Below are 25,611 nucleotides of genomic sequence, written 5' to 3'. Positions count from 1 at the left end.
AATTGAGAATGAGGTCTCCTGAAACCATAAACATAGCCAAGTACCCCTCATTTATATAGAGTTTCACTTTCCAATATACTTTCACATCACTTTGATCCCTAAATTATCCTCTAAGTAGAGATAGAGCAAATATTCTCATCTTCTGTTTTTCTAAGTGAGGAAATTGGGGCACAGAGTAGGTGAAGCAGCTTGTACTAATTCTGCAATTTGGGTAGATTTTGTCAATTAACAGATTTATTTCCAGTGCTTCCAACTTCTAGTCTAGTATCTTTTCCACTTTTTCATTGTTTTTGACACAGTCACCAGTATCTCTGAGTGGTTTTGTCATGTGCCCATTGCTCTGGAATTAATAACCCAAGTTGGTGGCTTAAGAAATACATAAGTACTTTAAAAAGTGAGTAATGCTTCCCAGGGGGAATACTCTTGAAGTAATATTCACCAACATTGCTTTGGATTTAAAAACAAAAGTTCTACCCAAAGGATGTGAAACCTGCCGGTAATGGATCCATGCATCGTAATATGTTTAAAGAGAAAATACTGATGATAATTAAGTTCTATCTTGGAAAAAAACAAGAACAAACATCTTACAGAATCATTAAAAGTCAACATCAAAGATATTGCAGTGTAGCAGTATTGCAGACAGAATCACCAATGCAGTATTTACTAAAACTTAGAGGAAAAAAACGTGATCTGAGTCTGACCAGTGCTACCAAAAATGCTTAATGACAAGAAGATAGTGAAGAACACAGTTTAGTGACTCATTTCAGATGTTCAGAGGTCGTACAAGTTTTAGGAAAATGACATTGTAGCAATGGATTATTAGTGCTAATTTTGAAGAAAAAAATGAAATTATAGACATGCTAAAAAATTATGTGCTATGGTTGAAAAGATGTATCAAACTATAAAGAAGCAGCATCGAAGATTTAAAATTTAGAATAAAAAATTGGTCATGTGACATCCCAAGATATACCCCAGGTATAACTTTTTGTTATATCAAGCATCAGTCTGTTAAGATTATTAACCAGTGGAAGGTATAACACTGTTATAAAAAAGTTGTGTTTCTTCTAAACAACCTGAAGTTACCAGTTTTATGCAATGAATGCATACATATATGTCTTCTCTTAAAGATATGTATGCATCTTTTGTATGATTTCACTTTTAGCTCTTTGAGTTAACCAACCATTAATTCCAGTTGTACTAAATAAGAGTCATCAGCTATAGAAGTGACAGTCCAGTCTTTCTTTGCATCTCTCATCGGGCATAAAAGTAAACCCTGTTCATACCCCACGGGAAACTTTCTTATAACCCCCTTCTTCCTTTTTTCTCATTCTTCTAGATTTCTGCCATCTATCCTTAATAGCACTTATCTTGCCCCTTCCACCCCTTTTTCTTTTGCCCCAGAACATCATTCTGAGTTTGGCTGCAGCTCATTACAGGGGTCTGCCTACTCTGGCCTGGGGAAAAAATGGGAAAGAAGTCTGAGAACCTTATGACCATTGCAGTCTTTTCCTTGGCAGCCCAAGGGAAGTGGGAGGTGATGCATGTTTTTACAGCAAGCACCCTTGTCCCTTTACATTCTGTGGAGATCAGGCCTCATGCCTCGTCCTTGCCAGCATCTTCCATACATCTCTGCTTCCAAATCCTGAGATCATTGAGCTTTATTCTCTTGCCATCTCAGCACCAAACTCGGAGATTCCAAAATCATATTGCTAGAAAGAAGCTAAGCCAGTTTCATCCCTCAGCTCTGCTTAAATTTGTTTTTAAACCAAGCCAAAAGGAGACATCCATATTGTTTTCTAAAAGATAAAATATCAGAAGCTATTCTATGTGTGCCTTTCAGCTGATGTGTGAAGTATAACCATAAGAAATATCTCTTGCCAGGACATAATTGAGGAAGTCACAGTAGGTTACATTCGTGAGAATATATGGTCTGCTTCAGAAGAGATGCTTCTTCGCTTTCAAGCCACAAGTTCAGGACCCATCCTTAGGGAAGAGTTTGAAGCTAGAAAATCATTTTTGCATGAACAAGAAGAGAATGTGGTCAAAATACAGGTATGTGGATCACCTACCACTGTTTACAACAATCTGTCATATCACCTGAAAATGTTTTCTTTGATAATAGTCAACTACCAGCATTCCTATAAACAAATCTGACTGCATATTTTTACATAATCAGTGCCCCTAGTCTACTTCACTAAGGCTTTAAAATGGAAAGCATTTTGATGATGAATGACTTAACCTATGGTCTTCTAGAGAGTATTTAGGAGCACTGCAGATTTGCACAGATCCACCTGCTGCCAACTTAGTTGGACCCAAAGGGATATGCCTTGGATCAGAGTTGAAATCATACCTGGCTTGGGGACTTTACAATTTGGCTTTTTTGTGATTAGTGGATGTTGAGTGGCATCTTAGTTTCTGTGCTGTTCTAGCCTGAAAGAACAGAAGAACTAGTGAAATAAACAGATTTAGCATCTCTAAGAATGTCTTCTTACCTTCTGTAATCTGTCACTCTTCATTTAGGCCTGCAGGAGAAACCTTCATTCCCAATTTTTTTGCTATAAATTGTTCTTAAGTTTGCATGACTTGTCCGAACTTTCTGATTGGCAGGAGAATTTGCCAGGTTTAGAGGTTTCTCTTCTGTATTCCTGTAGTACCCCCTACCAGTCACCACACTGGTTTGTGAAAGGCTGTGAGTTTGTTCTTTTTATTGTGAGTTCAAAGGGGTATTGTTAACAACTGGTAAAGTCTGATGCTGATGGGTTTTTACTTTGAAGCTTCCTAAATTGAACGTTTTTCTGTGGAAGAGCTTCTTTTTTGTGTGGTCACTGGTGAACTCATCTGCTTTTCCCACCTAACTGTAATGTCCAAGGCAGAAAATGAATTTTACAAACATTTGTCTTCCTGTATCTTGCACATGATAGATGCTTACGTGTTTAAAATTTGCTTGGAGCTTAAGATATTATTAGCAAAGCAGAAATAATTAATTTTATAAAAGAAATTTCTACTATAAATCTGACACTCAAAGGATTTTTCTAGGTGGGCCAGTGAGTTTCCAATTTAGTCCTTTAAACAAATAGTAGACAGAACACACAGGAAGTGAACAAAAGCCTCAAAATTGTCATCTACACTGATGAGGCTCTAATTTTGCACAAATTTCACATGTCAGCCAATATAAAATTTGGACCCCACACTCCCCAGTCTCGGGGCACACAGCAGTGTTGCAGTTGGAAGGTATACTACAGAGCCCACCAGTACAGAATCCCTCTGTATTAGAAACCAGGGCTGAAGGATGAGAGAAATGGGGTAAGGACAAGAGCGATCATTTGGAGCCTTTTTCCTCCACCTCAGCAGAGGCAAAAGAATTGACGAAGCAGTCATCAAACCATGAAGTCACCTCACCATGCCTTTTTATCAGTCTTCTGACAATTTTCCAAAACAGAGGGCATGAAACCTAAAGGTAAGCCTACTTCACGGATGTGGACCAGAAGTGAATAATGCAGTCTATAGGAACCTGCTGACCCTTAAAACCAAGAGCCCATGAACCAAAAGGTGTCATGCTAATCTCATTTCTCGCCAAAGTGGCTGGTTCACCTTCAAGTAGGAAAATGTTCTGATATCTGAGAAGTTCCCCTATGTAAAACACTGTGAGCTTCCTAGCTGGCTGAATTGCCCCCAGATACAGGAGTCTTAACAAAATTGGAGAGAAATACAAAGGCAAAGCTCCTAGGCCAAGGCCAGCTATACCCCAGCTACACCACCCTGCCTGCCGTCAGTGGTCTGCCAAGGAAAAGTGGTACAGAGAATGTGCATGATCAACGTCCAGCACTGTGTCTCAAGTGCTTATGGAGTTAATTGGGAGGTGCCCAGGTCAATATAGAGGAAGTCAAAGAGAATCTGTAGATTATTATTATTTTATTATTATTATTATTTTATTATTATTATTTTTGAGCAGTTAGAAGTCCCCAGTAAAATCGCGTGAGTGAGCCAGAAAGAAAAAACTGCTCATAAACAAAAAAGATTTTATATCAAAAACAGAAAAAGGAATGTAACTTGCAAAATATAAATGGAGTAGACATCTAGAGTTACTCTTCTAGAAGACAGGAGAGAATGTTATACTGAAACTGCTTTATACTGTCAAGGAATTTGTTAAGACGTGGACTTAATGAAATAAGAAGACAACAGAATAATAAAATAAAAAGACAGCTGACAGCTAAGGAGAGGAAGAGAAATAATGATGTCATAGAATGTAAATGAATTTATAACTGCAGAATGCAAAATGGACACTGAGCATAATTGGAGCAGACACAGAAAGCTTCAGAAAAATCCACAAAAGATGAGAGAAAGAATAGATTATTAAAAACACACTTTCTCATCTGAAAAATATAATGCCCATTTTATTGCAGGGTGGTGAGGACTGACTGCAATAACTCACATAACAGATGTTTCCTAGTATGTGCTTCTCAAGTGCTTGATAAACTTTAGAAATGGCAAGGTGATAGAGAGAATGACTCAGAGGGCAGATAATGGGGATCCAATATTGATATTGTTGATGTGGCACAGGAAGACATCAGAAAAAAATCAAATAGGATAGAATAGATAACTACAGGAGGAAGTTTCTTTCGTGAACTGAAGAAAGCTAGTATACTACTTTTTAGAAAAGGATATAATAGTGGCAAACACCAAAACCTAGCCCTGAGATATAATGAATTATTGAACTTCAGCTCAGGGAGTGCCACAAGCATCCTGGTGAAGAAAAACAAGCTACCCTGAAGGAACTTCACTTTGCCAGGAGCAGCGGCAGAGTCTGTGTGCCGAGAGGAAGGGGATGGCCTGGGAGAGTCGGTCCTCAGTTGTTTTAATGTAACTGACTACTCCTATAGATTGCTGGATTTTTTTTTTTACCTTCGAGGAGAGGGAGAAGAGGTAAATGTTTAGGGCTTTCTTGGCTAACCGAGATCCCACAAGTATTTTGTGCATTCGAAGTTGGCATTGGTAATTTGAATATGTCTGTACTGAGTGTCCAGTTATCAAGCATAGCAGCCAGTATATCAAGCCAGATTTCCCAGTGAGGAATAAAGTCTATAAAACAGAGCAATGACCTCTGAGGTCTAAGTGTTTTGACAGACTTCTTTTATACAGATACTCTGCACAGAAAATATATTTGTGGTACTAGAAAACAAAACAAATAAGATGGCTATTATAAATTTTCCCACAAGTTCCCATACCAGGCAGGAGAATGAGACTGCCATTTTTGTAAATCTATTTTTTTTTTTTTTTTTGTAAATCTATTTTTTTTTAAACAGATTCTTGCTCTGTCGCCCAGGCTGGAGTGCAGTGGCACCATCCCAGCTCACTGCAACCTCCACCTCCTGGGTTCAAGTGATTCTTATACCTCAGCTTCCCAAGTAGCTGGGATAACAGGCATGCGCCGCCACACCCTGCTCATTTTTGTATTTTTTATAGAGACAGAGTTTCACCATGTTGGCCAGGCTGGTCTTGAATTCCCAGCCTCGAGTGATCTGCCCGCCTCGGCTTTCCAAAGTGCTGGGATTATAGGCATGAGCCACCACACCCTGCATGTAAATCGCATCTGTCTGTAATTTTCCAAGTTTCTTTATATCAACTTTATACCCATATTTGCTTATAATAAACAGCCTCTAAATAGAGAAGAGCTTACAATATCATGGCTATGCACAAGAGTTCTGTTGTTGGTACATAATAGGAAAAGCTTATCTCAATGGAACTAAAACTTACAGACTAAAAAAAAGAAAAACAGAGTTTTGGCAAATGAAATATGAGGTAAGTAGTATTCTGCTTCTATGGAGCAAAAAAAATTCTTTTATTATTATACTTTAAGTTCTGGGATACATGTGCAGAATGTGCAGGTTTGTTACATAGGTATACATGTGCCATAGTGGTGTGCTGCACCCATCAACAGACCATCTACATTAGGTATTTCTCCTAATGCTCTCTCTCCCCTAGTTCCCCAGCCCCTGACAGGCCCCAGTATGTGATGTTCCCCTCCCTGTGTCCATGTGTTCTCATTGTTCAACTCCCACTTATGAGTGAGAATATGAGGTGTTTGGTTTTCTGTTCCTGTGTTAGTCTGCTGAGAATGATGGCTTCCAGCTTCATCCATGTCCCTGCAAAGGACGTGAACTCATCCTTTTTTATGACTGCATAGTATTCCATGGTGTATATCTGCCACATTTTCTTTATCCAGTCTATCATTGACAGGCATTTGGGTTGGTTCCAATCCCTTACTATTGTGAACAGTACTGTAATAAACATACCTGTCATTGTGTCTTTATAGTAGAATGATTTATAATCCCTTGGGTATATACCCAGTAATGGGATTGCTGAGTCAAATGGTATTTCTAGTTCTAGATCCTTGAGGAATCACCACACAGTCTTCCACAATGGTTGAACTAAGTTACACTCCCACCAACAGTGTAAAAGCATTCCTATTTCTCCACATACTCTCCAGCATCTGTTGTTTCCTGACGTTTTAATGATTGTCATTCCAGCTGGCGTGAGATGGTATCTCATTGTGGTTTTGATTTGCTTTTCTCTAATGACCAGTGATGTTGAGCTCTTTTTCATGTTTGTTGGCTGCATAAATGTCTTCTTTTGAGAAGTATCTGTTCATATCCAGGAGCAAAAAAATTGTATTCCCAACCAAGCTGCCTTTATTTGGAAAGGTAACAAAACTCATAAATGTAGAAGAATACCAGAAAAACTTACGTAAATAATAATGAGATGAAACATAATAATGAACTCTCAAGGTAAATCCTGGTGGCATACACAGTTAATCCTTAGTACATTAAAAAAAAGAAGAAGAAAAAAAAAAAACAGAATGGACGAATGGGGTCATTTTGCCAATGCAGGAGTGATTCAATATTAAATAATCTGTTACTATGACAGGTCACTTATTCAGAATGTTTGCGAATCTCAGATAATTGAAATTAACAGTGTTTTTGGAGTTTAGGTAATTCCAGAAGAGCAGAATGGGAACTTGAGCTCGTTCCAATTATCTTGTTTAGCCTTTCAGTATGGACTAAGGAAGGAATGGGATTTATAATATACATTCAAACAATTACACTTCTCTGCTTTAAACCAGTGTTAACCACCAAAATGTGTGAACTGTTAAGATCCATCACAACATGTGTTTTACTGATTGGACTGCCATGGAATCCCGGAGACCCACGATGAGGGTCCACTTCCCCTACTTGCTGTTGTGCTGTTGGGCCACTTTTGTGAACAACTGTTGGTGACGTCAGAGAATTTTGCCCATCTCAGAATTGCCACACTGTGACAAATCCCATGGGGTAGCATTTTCTAAACAGATAATTAATTTAAAATTTTTTATTTTGGTTATTGACATTTTTATCATTTAATGTGTGGACACATACCCAATGCTCTCTTTGCCTGGAAGATTGGTAAAAGTACAAAATCTCATGCCTTCTGTGAGGCCTATTGAATCCTAACCTGCATTCTGACAAGATCCTCAGATGATTTTATATTCACATTAATGTTTGAGCAGCACTGTTAAGATCACTTCCGTTTCAAAACTCCAGATGATAATGCATCTTCCCATATAATTCTTTATCACCATAAGAGCTTAAGGGAGAAAAACTCATGTGCCCATTTCAATAGTTACTGCAAAAGCATTTGATAAAATTCTAGACCCATTCCTGTATCTTTAAATGATTGCGTTGAAGTTTAAGGTTTTGTTGAGGCAGTTGGCATCTTTATAATAATAAACTTTACAGTTCAGACATTAATCTTTTTCCATTTATTAATCTGTTCCAAAGTATACCATTATAATTTTATTCCTTTATATTTTTGAGTTTACTCCTACCCCTATGTATCTTTTTCTGCTATTGTGAATAACATCTTTATTCTATTATGTTGTTTATTCTTGACATGTAGAAAAGTTATCAATTTTATATTCATTTTATTACTAGTCAGCAGGATGAACTCTTAGTTCTAATACATTTTTAGTTGATCCTCTTGAGTCATAACTGCTGTTGACACCTCTGATTTTTTTTAAATCTTGAATTTTGTCAAGGAATAGATTCATATAACCTTAATAATATAGAAAACTATAAACTTTAAGGACTTAAAAATTATTTGGGCTTGCCTTCCGCTTCTGGGGAAATGGAACACATGTTCTTTTCCCTATTCTTCCATAAATACAACTAAAAGCCCCCAATATTATATATAAACAAACATAACACTCTTAAAAGTGAAGAGAAAAAAGTCAGACTAACTAGTGAACCTTGGGACCCAAGGAATGACATAGTGGTGAGTTCTTTGAGTTTTCTTTTTGTTTATATTTTTCTGACCTGTAGCTGAAGAGGGTGGCAACCCAGAAATACCAATGGGTACAGGCTCTGATGTGGTTTGCCTCTGTGTCCCCACCCGAATCTCATCTTGAATTGAACATCCATAATTCCCACATGTTGTGGGAGGGACCCAGTGGAAGATCATTTGAATCATGGGGACAGTTTCCTCCATACTGTTCTTGTGGTAGTGAATAAGTCTCATGAGACCTGATGGTTTTATAAGGGATTTCCACTTTTGCTTCTTTCTCATTCTCTCTTGCTGCCACCGTGTAAAAAGTGCCTTTTGCCTTCCACCATGGTTGTGAGGCCTCCCCAGCCATGTGGAACTGTGAGTCCATTAAACCTGTTTTTCTTCCCAGTCTCAGGTATGTCTGTATCAGCAGATGAAAACAGACTAATATAGGCTCCAATGAAAGCCTGTTCTCTGTAGCCAAAGGGCCAAGAAAGAAACAGTCTAGCAAGACAAAAATAATTTCAGACAGTAAGTACTGTACTCTAGCCAAACACCACACACACACACATACACACACACACACACACACAGGAAAAAAAAAATGTAATGCCTCCACCTAGGACAGCAAAGCCTGAATGGGGAGCCTGGGCTTCCACCCTCCTGGACTGTAACAAGGCACCCAGACTTGTAGAATCTGGATCTCGTGCCCACTGAGCAGTAATGTGGCAGCCCTCCCTCTCCCTGCTAGAGTGGTGTGAGAGGAGCCACGGCAGAGAGGCAGGACCTTCACACCATCCAGCTGTAATAAGGTCTTTTCCCTCAGTTGGTCAATGGAGGCCACATGGGGAGTAATAAGAAGGCACTTCTACTCTCCCAGCCAGAGTGATATCAAGAGAGGTCCAGTAGGTAGCTGGACCCCCTCCCAGCAATAATGAGGAGGCCTTCCCCACCTTGGTGTTAAGGTTCCTTGGGTCCCAAGGTTCACTAGCCTCCTTTTCTCCTCTTCACCTTTAAGAGGGTTATGTTAGTTTATATAGACAGAAACCAAATGGAGAACCTAGCCTTCTCCTCCCACCTCCTAGTAATAAGGCAGTGCTCCCCCCCTTTTCCTTGCCAAAACAATGTCAGGAAAAGCCACCTAAAACAGTAGGATTAAATAAGATCCAGGACCCCATACTACCCACATTGTCTAAGGTTCATCACTTGACTATTTGGATATTGCAATCACAACAATCACTTATGTCAAGAACCAAGAAAATCACAACTTAAGTTTAAAATAACAATTCCTAGGTACCCACACAGAAATGACAGATGTTAGAATTATCTGACAAGGATTTTTAAAGCAGCTGTCATAAAAATGTTACAGCAAGCAATTAGCAATTACTAACACTTGAAGCAAAAGAAAGAACATCTCAGGAAAAAAAACTAAAGCCTCAGCAAATAATTAGAAAGTTTATAAACCACACAGTAACTTTTAGAACTAAAAAATACAGTAACAGACGTGGAAACCCAATGAATAGTCTTTGCAGCAGAATGGAAGGACAGAGGAGGAATGCATCAGTGAACTAGAAACTATAACAATAGAAATTCTCAGATCTGAACAACAGAGAAAAAGCAAACTGAAAAAAATAAAGAACAGAACCTCAAGGATCAGTGGGATTATAGCAGAAGATTTGACATTTGTGTCATCAGATTCCCAGAGGAGAGGAGAAAGAGGCAGTACTGACAAAGCACTTGAAATAAAAGTGGAAATGTTGCAAAAACACAGATTCAAGAAGCTGAGGAAACCTCAAACAGGATAAAGTGAAAGAAATTCACACAAAGACATATCACAGCCAAACTTCTGAAAATAAAAGACAAAGAAAATATTTTGAAAAGCAGTGAGATAGAAACAACTTACCTATAAGAGGGAGATGGTTCTAATGACAGAGGATTTTTCATAACTTAAGGAGGCCAGAAGGAAGTAAAACATTTTTCAGGGGAAGCAAAGGCTGAATGAGGAGTCTAAACTTCCACTCTCCTGTAACAAGGCACCCAGACACTTGTAGAATCTGGAGAGAAAATAACTGTCAACATAGAATTTTATATCCAGCAAAAATATCCTTTAGGAAGGAAGGAGAAACTAAGAGCGCTTGTTACCAGCAAACCTTCCCTCAAAGAATGACTACAGATAGCTCTCTAAACAAAAAGGAAATGATGAAAGAAGAAATTTCAGAACATCAGAAAGGAAGAAAGGATAGCTAGAAGAATAAAAATATGAATAAATACATTTTTCTACTCTTGAGTTTTTGAAATTGACAGTTGAAGTGCTGATGTGGCTCTGAATGTTTACAGGGTTCATTCCCCGTGGCTTCTCTCAAGGGCTGGTATTCAGTGTCTGTGGCTTTTCCAGGCACAGGGTACAAGCTATGAATGGATCTACCATTCTGGGGTCTGGAGGACAGTGGCTGTCTGCTCACAGCTCCGCTAGGCAATGTCCTAGTGGGGACTCTGTGTAGGAGCTCCAACCCCACATTTCTTCTCCACACTAACCTACAGAGATTCTTCATGACGGTTTTGTTCCTGCAGCAGGCTTCTGCCTGGAATCCCAGGCTTTTCCGAACATTCTTTGAAATCTAGGCAGAGGCTCCCAAGCCTCGACTCTTGCATTCTGTGCACCCACAGGCTTAACATGACATGGAAGCCACTAAGGCTTACAGCTTGCATCCTCTGAAGCAGCAGCCTGAGCTGTACCTGAGCCCCTTTTAGCCATGGCTAGATCTGGAGCGACTGGGATGCAGGGATTAGTGTCCCAAGGCTGTGCAGGCAGCAAGGCCCTGGGCCTGGCCCACGAAACTGTTCTGCCCTCCTAGGCTTCCCAGCCTGTGATGGCAGGGGCTGCTGTGAAGGTCTCTAAAACATTGCGGATTTCGATTAGACATGAGATTTGGGTGGGGACGCAAATCCAAACCATATCAAGGCGTGAGCCACCATGCCCAGTTCACATCTTAATGTAAGTTTGTATTTGTATTTGTGTGTATAATGACGGGGTATGTGTGTTTACACATGTGCATATTTCAGAGGATACATAATAAAATGTTAAATAGTAGTTCCCTTTATGAAGTAGCTAGGTGGAAGTAGAGATAGGTACACAGGTACGTATACCCTTTCTCTTTGTTCACTGTGTATTTTAATAGATCTTCTAGGTATTGAGGTACAGATTGTTTGCATAGAAATATGTATAATTATTCTGTGGATTTTTTTGTTAACATGTGGTATCATAATATGTGTGGTAAGCTAAAATTTCCTTTTCATATTATCTGTATATCTTGGAGGTCTTCCTATTCTCCAAGATACAGAGCATTGTATCTTGGAGATACAATAGTCAGTATATATGACCTTACTTTATATATAGTCAGTATATATGACCTTACTTTACTCTTTTTTTATATATATACTTTAAGTTCTAGGGTACATGTGCACAACATGCAGGTTTGTTACATATGTATACATGTGCCATGTTGGTGTGCTGCACCCATTAACTCATGATTTATATTAGGTATTTCTCCTAATGCTATCCCTCCCCCTCCCCCGACCTTACTTTACTCTTAACTGATGTGTAGCATCCCTCAGTGGGACTGCAATTGCAGTGTCTCTAGCTGTTCCCCCTATTTGTGAACATTTTACTGGATGCACATTTTTGGTATTACAAACAATGCTGTAACAAAAATACTTATATATGGGGTTTTTCTACACAGATGCTTTTATTTTCCTGGGCTTGATACATTGAAAACTAGAAATATTAGGTGAAAGGCTAAATAATTTTAAATTTGATACTGCTAAATTCCCTCCCCAAAACTATACACTTTTGTAGTTTCCTCGAGCTCACACTTCACCATCTATGCTTTCTTTGTCCACCAATTGACAAATGGATAAGGCAAGAATTTTCCCAAAACTACCCTGACTGCCTTAAGCTTAAAGCCATATCAAAGATGTTTTGACATTTTTGTGGAAATTTGTTCTGCCTTTTCCTCTTTCAGTTCAGTTCTAGTTACCTTCTTTTTTCTAGGAACCCTCATAATTTTTATCTCTATGCCTTCTTATTTTCTAGCACTATTATGGATTGCTTTAAAAGTATGTTTGGGCCAGGTATGGCTAACACCTGTAATCCCAACACTTTGGGAGGCCAAGGTGGGTGGATTGCTTGAGTCCAGGAATTCAGGAACAGCCTGGGCAACATAATGAAACTCTGTCTCTATAAAAAATAGAAAAATTAGCTGGGCATGGTGGTGTATACCTGTAGTCCCAGCTACTCAGGAGTCTGAGGCAGGAGGATCAATTGAGCCCAGGAGGTGGAGGCTGCAGTTAGCCATGATTGAGCCACTGCACTGTAGCCTGGGTGACAAAATGAGACCCTGTCTCAAAAAATGATAATAAAAGTGTATTTGTATGATGTTACCATTGGGGGAAGCTGTGTAAAGGGGTACATGGAACTCATCGAATAATTTTTGATCCTTCTTGTGAGTTGGTGATTCTTTCGAAATTAAAAGGTTTTTTTTTTTTTAAGTATATTTGTGCCTTCTAGGGATTTGGACCAAGGGGAAGTCTGGAGCGAATGCCCAGTTCATCATTTTGATTCCATCCTGACTATATTGTTTTGACTCATTACAAAAATATTATTGTTGAAATAAAATTTCATGTACCCTTTTAAAAAAGAATGAGGCAAATATATACAGACATGGAAGGACGTTTATACAAATAATTTGATTTTTTATATTTGCCCTTTTTAACAAGGAACTTTTACTTCCTTTCTAATTTGAAAATCAGTATCAGAATTGGGGTGAGTTACAAAGATGTTTCAATAAAAAGATGCTCATAAACGAATTGGAATAAATGGATAGCAGTTATGAATTTAATTCTTCTAAAGATACTAGTTTGTGTCCAGTTTTTGTGTTTCCTGTAAAACTTCTACTTAATGGTGATAATCAGGTAAAGCTGTGTTGATGAAGCATTGTTTAACCTCATGTAGGAGTATATGAAATGATGGTCAGTTGCAGCACCAGTGTTTTCAGGGATCCAAGGGATTCAGGGCCACAAGTTGGTAGAGCATCCTCCTTTCCAGTCGGGGCCACAGTGGGCCACTTGTTGTGGTAAAGATACTTAATATTAGGCATTATTTTCAAGCATTTTTTGTTGTTATCAAATACCAGTAGCACCTACTTAATACTGTTTATGGGTTTTGGAGAAATTCCATTTTATTATTCCTTCTTGTCACCCAGGGCCTTGGTAAAGTTAAGCTTTCCAGCAGAAACTGTGCTTCTCCATGTAATTTATGACCTCTGCTCTGCTGTCCTAAGCTTAGAACAAGTCTCAGCTGTGAGCTGATGTGCTGTGCCATGGTTAACTGGCTACCCCCAGAGAGTATGTCCAGATGAGATTTGAAGGGAGGGTCCCTGACAGCGCCCCAGCTCCATGCGACCTGAGATGTGCTCTGCTCTTGCACTTCCTATATAAACTGGGAAACTTGCTGGTAAATAATTCTATAACCCACTCTTTTCCTTAGGCTTTTTGGAAAGGATGTAAACAACGGAAGGTGTATATGCACAGGCGGCAAACATTCATTGATAATACTGATTCTATTGTGAAGGTAAATACCCTTTCCTACCATACCAAGTGCTTGGCTTAAACGTTTCCCCTCATTTCATGTTTAATATGAAAGACAGCTACAGAAAGGGAGGGTATGTGTGAGCCTTGAAGTCAGAAGGCAGTACTGGATTTGAATCCCAGCTCTGCTGCTCATTTACCTAATCATTTTTCAAGCAGGTTAGTTAAACTACTATAAAACTTCAAGTCCTTTATGAGTGGTTATGAGAATCACAAGTGAAAGTGTTCTGTGACTAATAAATTCTCTTTGTCTAGAAAGTTCAAATTGATTATTTAAACTCTAGGTAGAACCCAGCTTTATTTCATGTTTCTCTTTCCACATTTGCTTAAGCATATTTAGAATGCTCAGATGTAACAGAACAAAACCAATGATTAGAGGAAGTAGAGCTAATTTAAGGCCTATATTTGGGAGTTGAATTAGTCGAACCCAGCCTTTCACTCAGGTGAATAGCTCTGGGTGAGAAAGAAAGGGTACTGTGGTGTCCACTCTCATGGATCTGAAAGCCAGAGGACTGGACAAAAATCAACTTGGAAATCTACAACTTGGAGATCTACAACTTGGAGATCTACAAGTCTCCAGCTTGGAAATCCAGATGAGACTGGAAGCAATGGAGCTGGAAAGTAGAATCAGATTAGTTTAAAGATGTTTTAGGCCAGGCTTAGTGGCTCATACCTGTAATCCCAGCACTTTGGGAGGCCGAGGTGGGAGGATCACTTGAGCCCAGGAGTTCAGGACCAGCCTGGGTAACATAGGGGGACCTCATTTGTATTTTTAAAAATAATAATAAATAAAAACAAATTTTTAAAAAAGTTTTAAACTGTGAAGGCAGAGAATAACGTGACCCAGATCCATTGTGCAGTAGCTCCTTGATGAAATAGCATCCTATGGAACATATGCCTATTTTCTCAAAAACTATTGGTAGCAATTGGGTCCCTCATGAGACCTCTTTAGTGTTTTCCCGTAAAAACTTAAAAAGATATTGAATGCATTTAAAGGGATGATAAAAGAAACCCTAGACTTAGTTTACTTGATTTCCTGACTCATTGCAACTCTCAGCAAAACGCCTCATCCTTCTGGCTTTTATTTACTGAGATTAAGGTAAAATACTACAAAGTTAAATTGTTCTCACCACCTCTCTCTTATTAAGGCAGTGAAATTAACAGTAACATGTAAAGTGTTTTGAACCCCTTAAGAAACATCTGTGAAAGATTGATTATTTAGTGGGCTGCTTTTTTTCCTTATCAAGTATCATTGTTTTTAGAAAAACTACACAAAACCGTATTACGGGTTGTTTGGTGATTACTTTGACTTTTCTCTTTATTTTTTATTGTTCTTTTCTATTTTTTTAAACTTTTTAGATTCAGTCCTGGTTCCGAATGGCAACTGCAAGAAAGAGCTATCTTTCAAGACTACAGTATTTCAGAGATCATGTAAGAAAAATGCCTGTGGGATTTTATCCAGGTTGATAATGAACTAAATTAATGCTTTATTGAATGTTAGCATTGAATGATTTTTGTTGAATGGTGGATAAGAACACTTAGGAAAGAATGGATCTTAGAACTTCATATGATAATATTTGGAGGCTTACTGTTTTCATTCAGAAATCATGTTGAGAGTTAGACTTCGCCAGTCAGGACTCAATAGAAAATGGGTGAGGGGAAAACTGTAGGCTAGTAACACCAAAGACAGAAGACTCTAGAAAAATATTTTCCAGCATTGCATATGTAGGTTTTTCAACTGCTAACTGCTTACTTTAAATAGAAGCCCCCGGGAGGGATTTTTTCCTGAATCTTTAAAGAAGAGATATGGGAACATAGATTGGATCATCTAAGTTCTGTGCTAAAATTATTTTCCCTTTTTAGATCTCTTTGTCTAAGCAGTTCCCCTACAGTCTTGTTTGCACTTTTAGTTAACTTATCTGACCTCTTCTTCAAAGAAAATGGAAAAATAAACGTTGAATACATCACATTGAAATACTGTCAGTTCTAAGTAGTGTCAGTTCTTAAATACTAACAGTTCTTAAATGTTCTAAATTCAAAAATAATGGAGTAGGTGGGACTCTGGGAGATCAAGACTTGTCTCAATCTTTTGCAGAATAATGAAATTGTGAAAATACAGTCACTGCTGAGAGCGAACAAAGCTAGAGATGACTACAAAACACTGGGTAAGTGAGAGCTTTCTGAAACAAAGCAAGGATTTTTTATAAACCAGGCAAGGACATAGTGGTCCATATTGGTCACTTCAGAGATTGTTCTAAGAACAGAGGATACCCATTGTTTCCAGTAGATTTTGATCATCTCAGGCCCCAGGTTCTAAACCAGTACACAGAGGAACACTTGGTGACAGGAAATGGGCCTTCCTATTAAATGGAAGGGATCAGCCACATGGTATAATTTCTTCTTCAAAGAGAATGGAGTTGGCGTAAATGCTGAATTTTTTTTCAATCTAAGCTAGAGTCAAAAATCTAATGCAAAAGAGTTAGCTAGAAAATAATCTTACATTTACATTGTTTAATTTGTTAGACATAGTCTCATCTCCCAAAAATGACAACTGCAGACATCTTCCTGCAATTTCATTCTGAACTTTTCACAGAATAATTTTTAATTTTTGTTTGTTTGTTTTTATTTTGAGACAGAGTCTCACACTGTTGCCCAGGCTGGAGTGCAGTGGCACAATCTTGGCTCACTGCAACCTCCACCTCCCCAGTTCAAGTGATTCTCCTGTCTCAGCCTCCTGAGTAGCTGGGATTACAGGCACAAGCCACCACACCCAGCTAATATTTTGTATTTTTAGTAGAGACGGGGTTTCACCATGTGTGTCAGGCTGGTCTTCAACCCCTGACCTCATGATTCACCTGCCTCGGCCTCCGAAAGTGCTAGGATTACAGATTAAGGTTTTTAATAAAAATGTGTAGAAAGTTTGAAAATAGCAAAATAAAATTCACCAAAAAATAACAGTCACATTTTGTGCTATCTCCTTACAGTCCCAACTTTGCCTATGTTTGTTATTTTGTTTTTTTACATCATAAGTTGATTCTTCATATATTCAATTTTTGCATTCTAATTATCACAGGAACATGCACAGTCAAGGAAAGCTTGCTGATAAATTTATTAGTACTTACAGTGCCTAGTAAGTTTAGCCAGCACCTTTTATTGTCTAAAGTTTGTCTGAATTAAGGGATGAAGTATATGGCTCAAGAAAGATCTTCCCTGGTACTTGTTAAGGAAAATCTAGGGACGCTTGAAGTCCTCACTCTGCCTCCAGCCTGCAGAATCTACTGAATAATGTCTCATTCCACTAGATTCCAGCTCACCTCTCAGCTGGTAGATATGTTGTTGTTGTTTTGAATTTTTTTTAAAGAAGGCTAAAGAAGATTTTTCTTTTTCTGAGCCCTGACACTAAAATATGTTTGCTATTGCTTTTATATATGAAAGATGACTTCAAAGTAAATTTTCCAAATGAACACAGGCTAATTTTCATTTCGTTCAAGGTAACATGTTTTTTTTTAAGCAGTTACAGTGATGTTTTTTATTTGTTTACTTTTTTATTACAAAGACAAATTCCGATTTTAAAATCTGGGCAACTTTATATTGGGACATAAAAGGTAAATAGAGAAACCATCTCGGTGAGTGAGTTAGATCTAAGCTTCTCTGGGCTTCAGCAAATTGGGTGCTTTTATGGCAATCAAAAAAAGTTTATGGTAACCAAAACTTTTCTAAGTTTGTTATCATCTGTTCTCACCCTTTTTCTCTGGAATGTCACTGAACGCATTCCAGCTTGAAAGTTGCTGGAACTAGGATGTGGTCACCTGTAGGTGCAGACTATAAAGTGGTCTGATTTCCTGAAATGAAAATATCTGTACCACAAAGTCATTCTCAGATGAAGATGGCAAGGCCGGGCGCGGTGGCTCAAGCCTGTAATCCCAGCACTTTGGGAGGCCGAGACGGGCGGATCACGAGGTCAGGAGATCGAGACCATCCTGGCTAACACGGTGAAACCCCGTCTCTACTAAAAAACACAAAAAACTAGCCGGGCGAGGTGGCGGGCGCCTGTAGTCCCAGCTACTCGGGAGGCTGAGGCAGGAGAATGGCGTGAACCCGGGAGGCGGAGCTTGCAGTGAGCTGAGATCCGGCCACTGCACTGCAGCCCGGGCGGCAGAGACTCGTCGCAAAAAAAAAAAAAAAAAAAAAAAAAGAAGATGGCAAAAAGCCTAGTATTGATAGAGGAAATAATAAATTCAGGCCATAACAATTAGTAAAACTAAAATACTAATTTAGTTGTTTCCGATGGGACTGTTAGTACATATGAAGAGACATAACCCTTAGCGGGAGGGAGAAGCAGCCATCAACTCTGGCCACGGTGGGAGGGCTCATGTTCCCCCAACTTGGCTGCATGGATGAGCTGTGGTGCATTGCTAAGGCCTTCCCTGAAGTGGTCATGTCAGTGGCAGCATCTTTGCTGGAAATGGACGGAAAATAAATTGATGTGCTTCAGTGGTCAGGAAATAAAGGGTCCGGTGATCCAAGGAAAATTCTCCAATAAAGGCCATCAGCAACGGTAAAATAACATACCTGACTATAGATTTGGTTTTCCATGCTGGGTTTATGCAGTTGTTTGTGGTGTTGGTTTTCTTCCTCCTTTAGTGTCAAAACACCACAGAACTAAGATGGAAGTCAAAGGAAGACTGTCAAGGGCCTAGGTGTAAAGGAGGGCAGCTATTGAGATGACCATGACTGTACTAGCTCTTGCAAGTCATCTTTCTATTATTGGGTCTAATCATTCGTCCTCAATGGACCGGATGATTTATTCTTACAGTTTACCCAGATCTTATCTCCCTAAGCGTGTTAAAATATTTTCCAAGAGTCAGAGTGCCAAGAAATTAAAGCCTAAAGTTCCAGGTACTAAGGGAAACACCCTTTTAGAATTTATGTGTGAATGTCCCTCTCAATAACAGGGGCTGACCCATAGATTCTGAGCACCCTCCCTTGGCTGGTGCTCAAAGAACAAGGGCCAAGTTTCAATTTCTAAAATCTTTTTATTTCAGCTGGGTAGAATATTCGTTTCACTTATCATTCTGTTGGTTCCTGTTTGGCTTTTACAGTCCTCCCTTCCTGGCCCTTTTCTAATTCAGCTTTCGCCTACTTCCGGCTCCTTCCCAAAGATCCTTTGGGTTGGGAGAAACCACTTTCTGCTTCCTGCAGCAAGAATGTAAGTCACTTATCTAGCTCAAGCACAAGGTCTCAGGGTCAAGGTAACTTATATTAACTTTCTTTCCCAGGTTCCTGAGGAAGGAGGCACAGATAGTACTATCTTCTTAGTGCATGAGTCCAGGGAACAGTGTGAGAGAGAGCTGATAAAAGGGAGAAAAGGGGAGTTGATAACTAGAAAAGAGTGGGGCCAGATATCTGTTTTGTTCATTTATTTATTTATCAGTTTCCTTGTCCAGATTTTAAATTGTGTGGGGGTGGGTAGAATGATTCTCACCCTAGACCAAGTACTTTCATTGGTATATTTTTCTAGTAATTGTTTAAGACCTTGTTTCTTTCCTGTTGATAATCATTCCAAGCTTTCCTAATTAAAGTATGCCTGTTCCTGTCACTGCAGTTGGCTCTGAAAACCCACCATTAACAGTAATTCGCAAATTTGTATACCTGTTGGACCAAAGTGATTTGGATTTCCAGGAGGAACTAGAGGTTGCACGATTAAGGGAAGAAGTAGTGACCAAGATCAGGGCCAATCAACAGCTGGAAAAAGACCTGAACCTGATGGACATCAAGATTGGACTCCTGGTGAAGAACAGGATCACACTAGAGGTCGGTGGGGTTTTTGGGACTGTCAGCTCCCAGAAGAGGGAAGATGCCTACATACAGTCAAGAGTCATTTAATGACAGGGATACATTTTCAGAAACGTAGCATTAGGTGATTTCATCCTGATGCAAACATCATAGAACACTTACCTAAACATAGATGGTAGAGTCTACTACACACCTAGGCTACATGGTAAAGCCTACTGCTCCTGGGCTACACACCTGTATAGCTTGTGACTGTACTAATACTGCAGGCAATTGTAACACAATGGTAAGTATTTGTGTGTCTAAACATAGCTCAACATAGAAAAAATACAGTGAAAATATTATACTATAATCTTATAGAACTAATGTCTTATATGAGGTCTACTGTTGACTGAAACATGTTGTTTGTGGTTATATATGTTCATGACACTTTGGTCTAGCTAAGTTCATTTGGAATCTACGATAAGTTTTTATCGTTTTTATTATAAATTAGTGGTTCTCCAGTCTGTAAAATTTTATGCCTCCCCATTTATAACATTTTGTAAGGCTTCCTTATTCTGAAATGAAATCTATGTGATAAAATGTACTGATGTATATACCTTCAGAATAAGACTAGGGCCTTTATATGAATACAAAAGAGAAATTTAAAGAGTAATTGTTAATAAAAGCACACATTTTATTGAGAAAATGTATATGTCTGATGACACTGGAAGACATGATACAGTTACCAGGGGTGTGGACCTCTTCACAGAACAGCTACAGATTGTGAGGGCTTCAGTGGCAACTGATGTGGAGAAGTGGTAGAGCTGGCAGGACCTCGTTTTCCAAAATGGAGAACAACTATTTGTAAAGTTCAGCATTAGCCAAGTGTAGTCTCCACCCAGTTTACACAGCAGTTGCAATTCTAGAAAATCCTAGATTTTGTGTGGGGAAAATATATTATGCATCTACGTAAAACAATTAGATTCTAGGCTTAGATAATTACAAACAGAATATTGACCTACGTAAATGACCAGTAAGACATTCAAAAGTTCTGTCATGCAAGGTGTAGGGCAATTATTTACACAGGACCATCCCACAAATCGCCAGATCACAGAGCACCTCTCATCCCCAATCCCTGCTCACTAGAAAGCAGGAGTGCCCTTCAATTGTTAAGATATTAAAAAACATCCCCACATATTTCCAAAATACGTACAGAGTCACGCTGCCCACATTGATAACTTCTAAATAAATCACGGTGTGACTTCACATCTGTGTGAAACCTGCCAATATCAGGGCTCAAAAAAAAGTGTAAAAAGCGTCATTTTTACCCAAGAACAGATGCCTAGGATAAGACCTCTCTCCCCGTCCTTGTTCCCTTCCTATGTGCCACATCAGTTTTCAGGAAAAACTGATAGGTCGAAGAGGGAAACTGACCTTCTGGAAACTCTGAGAAGGCTACAGTGGCTCATAGGTGGAGCTCCAGCGGCCAGCAACCAAGCGAGTGTTCTGGACAGCTGGGAGATGAGCAGCCACAGGAGGCTGCCAGTTACGTGGGCATGTGAATGCCCCAGGCTGGTCCTCCAGACCTCATAAAGACACCAGGGCAGTTGTGAAGGAGAAAATAAGAAAAACATCATTTTATAAACACAAGTGATCATCTCTTCTAAACATTCAGGAATAAAACTACTTTTATTATTTTATCCAGAAAAACAATAGTATTTTTAAAAAAATAATGTATTTGTATTGTTTGACAAAAATGAGAACTTTTCAAGTGTAATATATTCCAGAAGGTTTTTTAGAGAATGCTTTTTATAACCTTAAACTGCTGTTTCACCCTATCGCCATAAAATCATAAACAGGAAATGTCTTGCCTTTTAAAATAAAGGCTTAGTTGCAAATCAGTACATAGTTTAAATAATATGTATCTTTTGGAAACACAATTGTGGCAAGTTATCAGATTTTCATGAATGCTTGAGTTTTGTGGGGGTTTTTTTAAAGCCACTTATCACTAATAGATAACATTGTGAAGTTTTTCAACATTATTTGCAAATACCCAATATGTATCCAGCATTTTTTAGTGATTAAACTAATGATTATTAAATATGCAGCTGTTAGCCTTATCATTGACAGAACATTTGTAGTGATGCAAGAACAGAGCAGTTGAAGCTTTATTTATAGTAGTGAAAAAGTGGGAAACGACCTGAAGGCCAGAACAATATGCAGAGGATGATATAATTAGTTTAATATAGATGTTGTATAACCACTAAAAATAATGGTTTTGATACTTCTAAAGCAGGAGGAAAGGTTTGTGATTTAGTAGAGGAGAAAATAGTGCCTAAGGTAGTATGATTTCTTTTATTATCAAAAAATAATAATAAGCCAGACGGACAAAGAAGTTAAGTGATTTTTCTTTGTGTGATAGTTATGTTTATCTTCTCCCCCTCCTCCCCACATCTTTTTATTTTTAACAATGAGTGTGTGTTTAGTGAGGAAAGAGAGATTGTAAAGGGAAATGGCTTTGTTCTTACAGAACAATGCTAGCTCTTGCTAGTAACCTTAACGTTTTTTATAGTTCTTTTAAAAATCAGCATTCCTCCTAAAAACCTCAAAATCTGTAGGTTAGTGAAGTGACTAACATTGATTTTAGGCAAAAAGAATGGTTTGGAGAAAGAAGACAAAGCAACTGAAATAGAGGTTTCCTGGAGGCACAGGAGCCAAAAAAAAAAAAAAAAAAAAAAAAAAAGTATAGGTCAACCTAGCTGGAAGGAAAGCCTAAATTAAGAGACTAAAGCTAATCTAAAACTAGTACTAAAATTCCCATTCATAAGTGTGATGTATCATCCAGGAGCCCAGATTTGCAGGCCAGAACTACCTGAAACCCAGCATTGAGATTTGTAACTATTAATGCTTAATTATACTACTTCACTGCTTATATTAACATATGACCTTGAGCATATTTCTTAACCTCTCTCTGAGTGTGTTTTCTTCCTTGGAAAATGTACTAGGTGATTTACATATATTTTTAATCTTCACAGCAACTCAGTAAAATTGCTGTTATTACACTCACTCTATAGATGAGGAAACTGAAGCTTAGATTAACCTGTGCAGGTTTACCAAGCTAATTATACTCTGCAGATACCCATATCTTTACGACTCCAAAGCCCAAGCCCAAGCCCTTCATACTGGCCCACATTTTCTACAAAAATGTTTATATCATGGCATACTACCGGCACGCAGATATCCCCTTATCAGGAAAAGGGGAAAGGTGGCGGTAAAAGGGCAATATTGAGATGTGGGACTATCATGAACAAGCCAAATACGGTTCCTCTTTCAAACCACGGTATTCCTCCAGTGTTCGATATTGATTAAGAATCAGGAAAAGTGAGTTTTGATGAATAAAAAGTAACTGCTCTGTTTGTTATCCTTGTCTGGGTTGGCTCTTGTGTCCATTTTCAAGCTTCCCAAAGCAAACCTCCATTCACCCAAGCACATTCATGAGCAAGTCAGAACCTCACAGGGAGAAGGCAGAGGGGCTATCCCAGTTGCTGTACCCAGTTCTGCCCTTGGAGCTCCAGCAGACAGGCGCTGTTCCATCGGCACAGCCACCGGCCCGCCCTCTCTTCCCCTTTCTGGGTTCAGCATTGCCTCCGCTGCTTCCCTCCCTCCATTCCTCTCCCTGTCCTGCCTTCACCAACTCTCTCTGTTTTTAATGCAGAGGAGTTTAGATCTGCCCCAGATCGCTCACCACCCCTATCCTCTCTTCTGTATATGGCAAAAACCATTAACCAGAAGATGAAGTCTGCAACAAAACAAAAAGCCCTCAGTTTCTAGAGTGACCTCCACTGAAAACACTTGGGAGGGAAAAGGGGGAGATTATAGATAACAAGACTTGTTTTCCTGCCATATATTTAAAATCAAGGTAATAGATTTATTCTGTGTATTTGAGGGAGTTGAATGATTTACATGTCGCCAGCTATCTGAAGAGGAAAAATGTGGATTAACTCGCACTGTAGGCCACATTTACTCTAGTGATGTCTTAGGACTTCTTATAGATAAGGATTATCAGACAGCCACCTGCCTAGATTCTCCCTTGACCTCTATCTGGCGGTAACTACACTTCCTTTCTTTGAACTGAATACATTTTATATATTGGTAAAACAAGGGGGAAACGTTGCTTTTTAAAAAATGTTATGGGAATGTAAATCAACTCCCCTCTCCCCTTTCCCTATAAAAGCAACTGGGGTGACAGAAGTAAGTGGGTAAGTCAAGGCTGCCTCTCTCTGAGCTGAGAATGAGAAAGAATAAAATCATGGACCTGGAAGGCAATGGATGTAGCCACATGGAACTGTCTTATTCGAGAGCTTCCTAGAGCTCTGGACCCCGGCTGCTCAATAGGCTGACCCCAGCCATGGGAGAATGGGGTGCCAGGAAGTAAACATATTTAGAGCTTACCCTTTAGGCAAGACCTGACAGTGGTTCTTATCCCCAGTGGCAACTGGAAATGAGGGCGGGCACATGTCGGCTGTGAAAATGACTAGGAGTCCCTGCTGGTATTTGGTGGGAAGGAGCCAGGGTGACAGATGCCAGTAGTGCATGCAGAGCAAAACGCTGTTGTCCACACTGACCATAGTGCCCCTCTAAGGATACTGGCCCAGCATTCCTGATGTGCAAGTAGACTCCTCATGTAGAGGTCCGGCTAAGAGCTCAGTCAAAAATCTGGAAGAAGTTATAGGAAAAGCAACTTTCTTGCCACTTACTCTGGGACAGTGAACTAATGCCAAGTGACAGGGGAGGTGTTCTAGAATAGCGACTTTCAAATATGAGTCATGTGCCATTAGGGTCATGAAATCAATTTAGTGTGTCACAATGAGTAATCTTTAGAAGTGGAGTAGAATAAAAGCAAATAGAAAATATCAGCATGTACCATTAGTAAGAGAGAGGGTGTATGTGTGTTCACCAATAAAATATGGAAAATGTATTTCTTACTGTGGGTCTCAGACTTCCAAGTAGCTAGTACCACAGGCATGAGCCACCACACCTGGCTTATTTTTAAAATTTGTTTGTGCAGATGGGGTCTTGCTGCGTTACCCAGGTTGATCTCAAACTCCTGGCCTGAAGCCATCCTCCCATCTTGGCCTTCCAAAGTGCTGGGATCACAGGCATGAGCCACCACACTTGGCCCACTTCCAACTTTTCTTCCAAAGCTTCCTGGCTTGTCTAAGGCTTCATAGAATTGAAGAAAGTTAGGGCCTTGCTTGGGATTAGGCTTTGGCTTAAAGGAATATTGTGCTGGTTTAATCTTCTATCCATACCACTCAAACTTTCTCCATATCAGCAATAAGGCCATTTTGGTGTTTTTAATCTTTCATGTTTTCACTGAAGTAGCATTTTTTATTTCTTTCAAGAAATTTTTATTTGCATTCGCGACTTGGCTGTTTGGTGCAAGAGGCCTAGCTTTAGGCCTAGCCTATCTTTTGATATAACTTCTTCACTAAGCTTAATCATTTCTAGCTTTTCATTTAAAGTGAAAGATGTGTACATTTCACTTGAACACTTCAAGGCCATTGTATGGTTATTAATTAGCCTAATTTTAATATCGTCCTGTCTCAGGGAATAGGGCACCCAAGGAGAGAAGAGAAAAAGGAAAGTTGGTGAAGCAGTCAGAACTGCTGCTTAAGTTATATGGGCATGGTTTGTGGTACCCCAAAACAATTACAATAGTAACATCAAAGATCCCTGATAGGCCGGGTGCTCACGCCTGTAATCCCAGCACTTTGGAAGGCAGAGGCAGGTGGATCAAGAAGGCAGGAGATCAAGACCAGCCTGGTCAACATGGTGAAACCCCATCTCTACTAAAAATACAAAAATTAGCCAGGCGTGGTGGCAGGCGCC

At 39.2% G+C, this 25,611-nt stretch overlaps 1 protein-coding gene across 5 annotated transcripts in view; it reads left to right on the top strand.

Annotated features, from left to right (window-relative positions):
* LOC105475120 (IQ motif containing GTPase activating protein 2) overlaps positions 1-25,611 on the top strand; it is a 310,678-nt gene that overhangs the window by 241,773 nt on the left and 43,294 nt on the right. For 3 of the 5 annotated variants that reach the window (XM_024790772.2, XM_011730126.3, XM_011730125.2), the window contains 4 exons: positions 13,844-13,927; positions 15,304-15,375; positions 16,040-16,109; positions 19,550-19,758. In XM_024790772.2, the coding sequence (XP_024646540.1) occupies positions 13,844-13,927; positions 15,304-15,375; positions 16,040-16,109; positions 19,550-19,758 (435 nt within the window). Of the gene's footprint in view, positions 1-1,881; positions 2,053-13,843; positions 13,928-15,303; positions 15,376-16,039; positions 16,110-19,549; positions 19,759-25,611 lie in introns of all 5 variants that reach the window. The other 2 variants (XM_011730127.3, XM_024790771.2) reach the window with 1 other exon arrangement.

This window comes from Macaca nemestrina, chromosome 6, assembly GCF_043159975.1.
Source record: "Macaca nemestrina isolate mMacNem1 chromosome 6, mMacNem.hap1, whole genome shotgun sequence".
NCBI classification, from domain to species: domain Eukaryota; kingdom Metazoa; phylum Chordata; class Mammalia; order Primates; family Cercopithecidae; genus Macaca; species Macaca nemestrina.
This window is presented reverse-complemented; position numbering and strand designations above follow the sequence as displayed.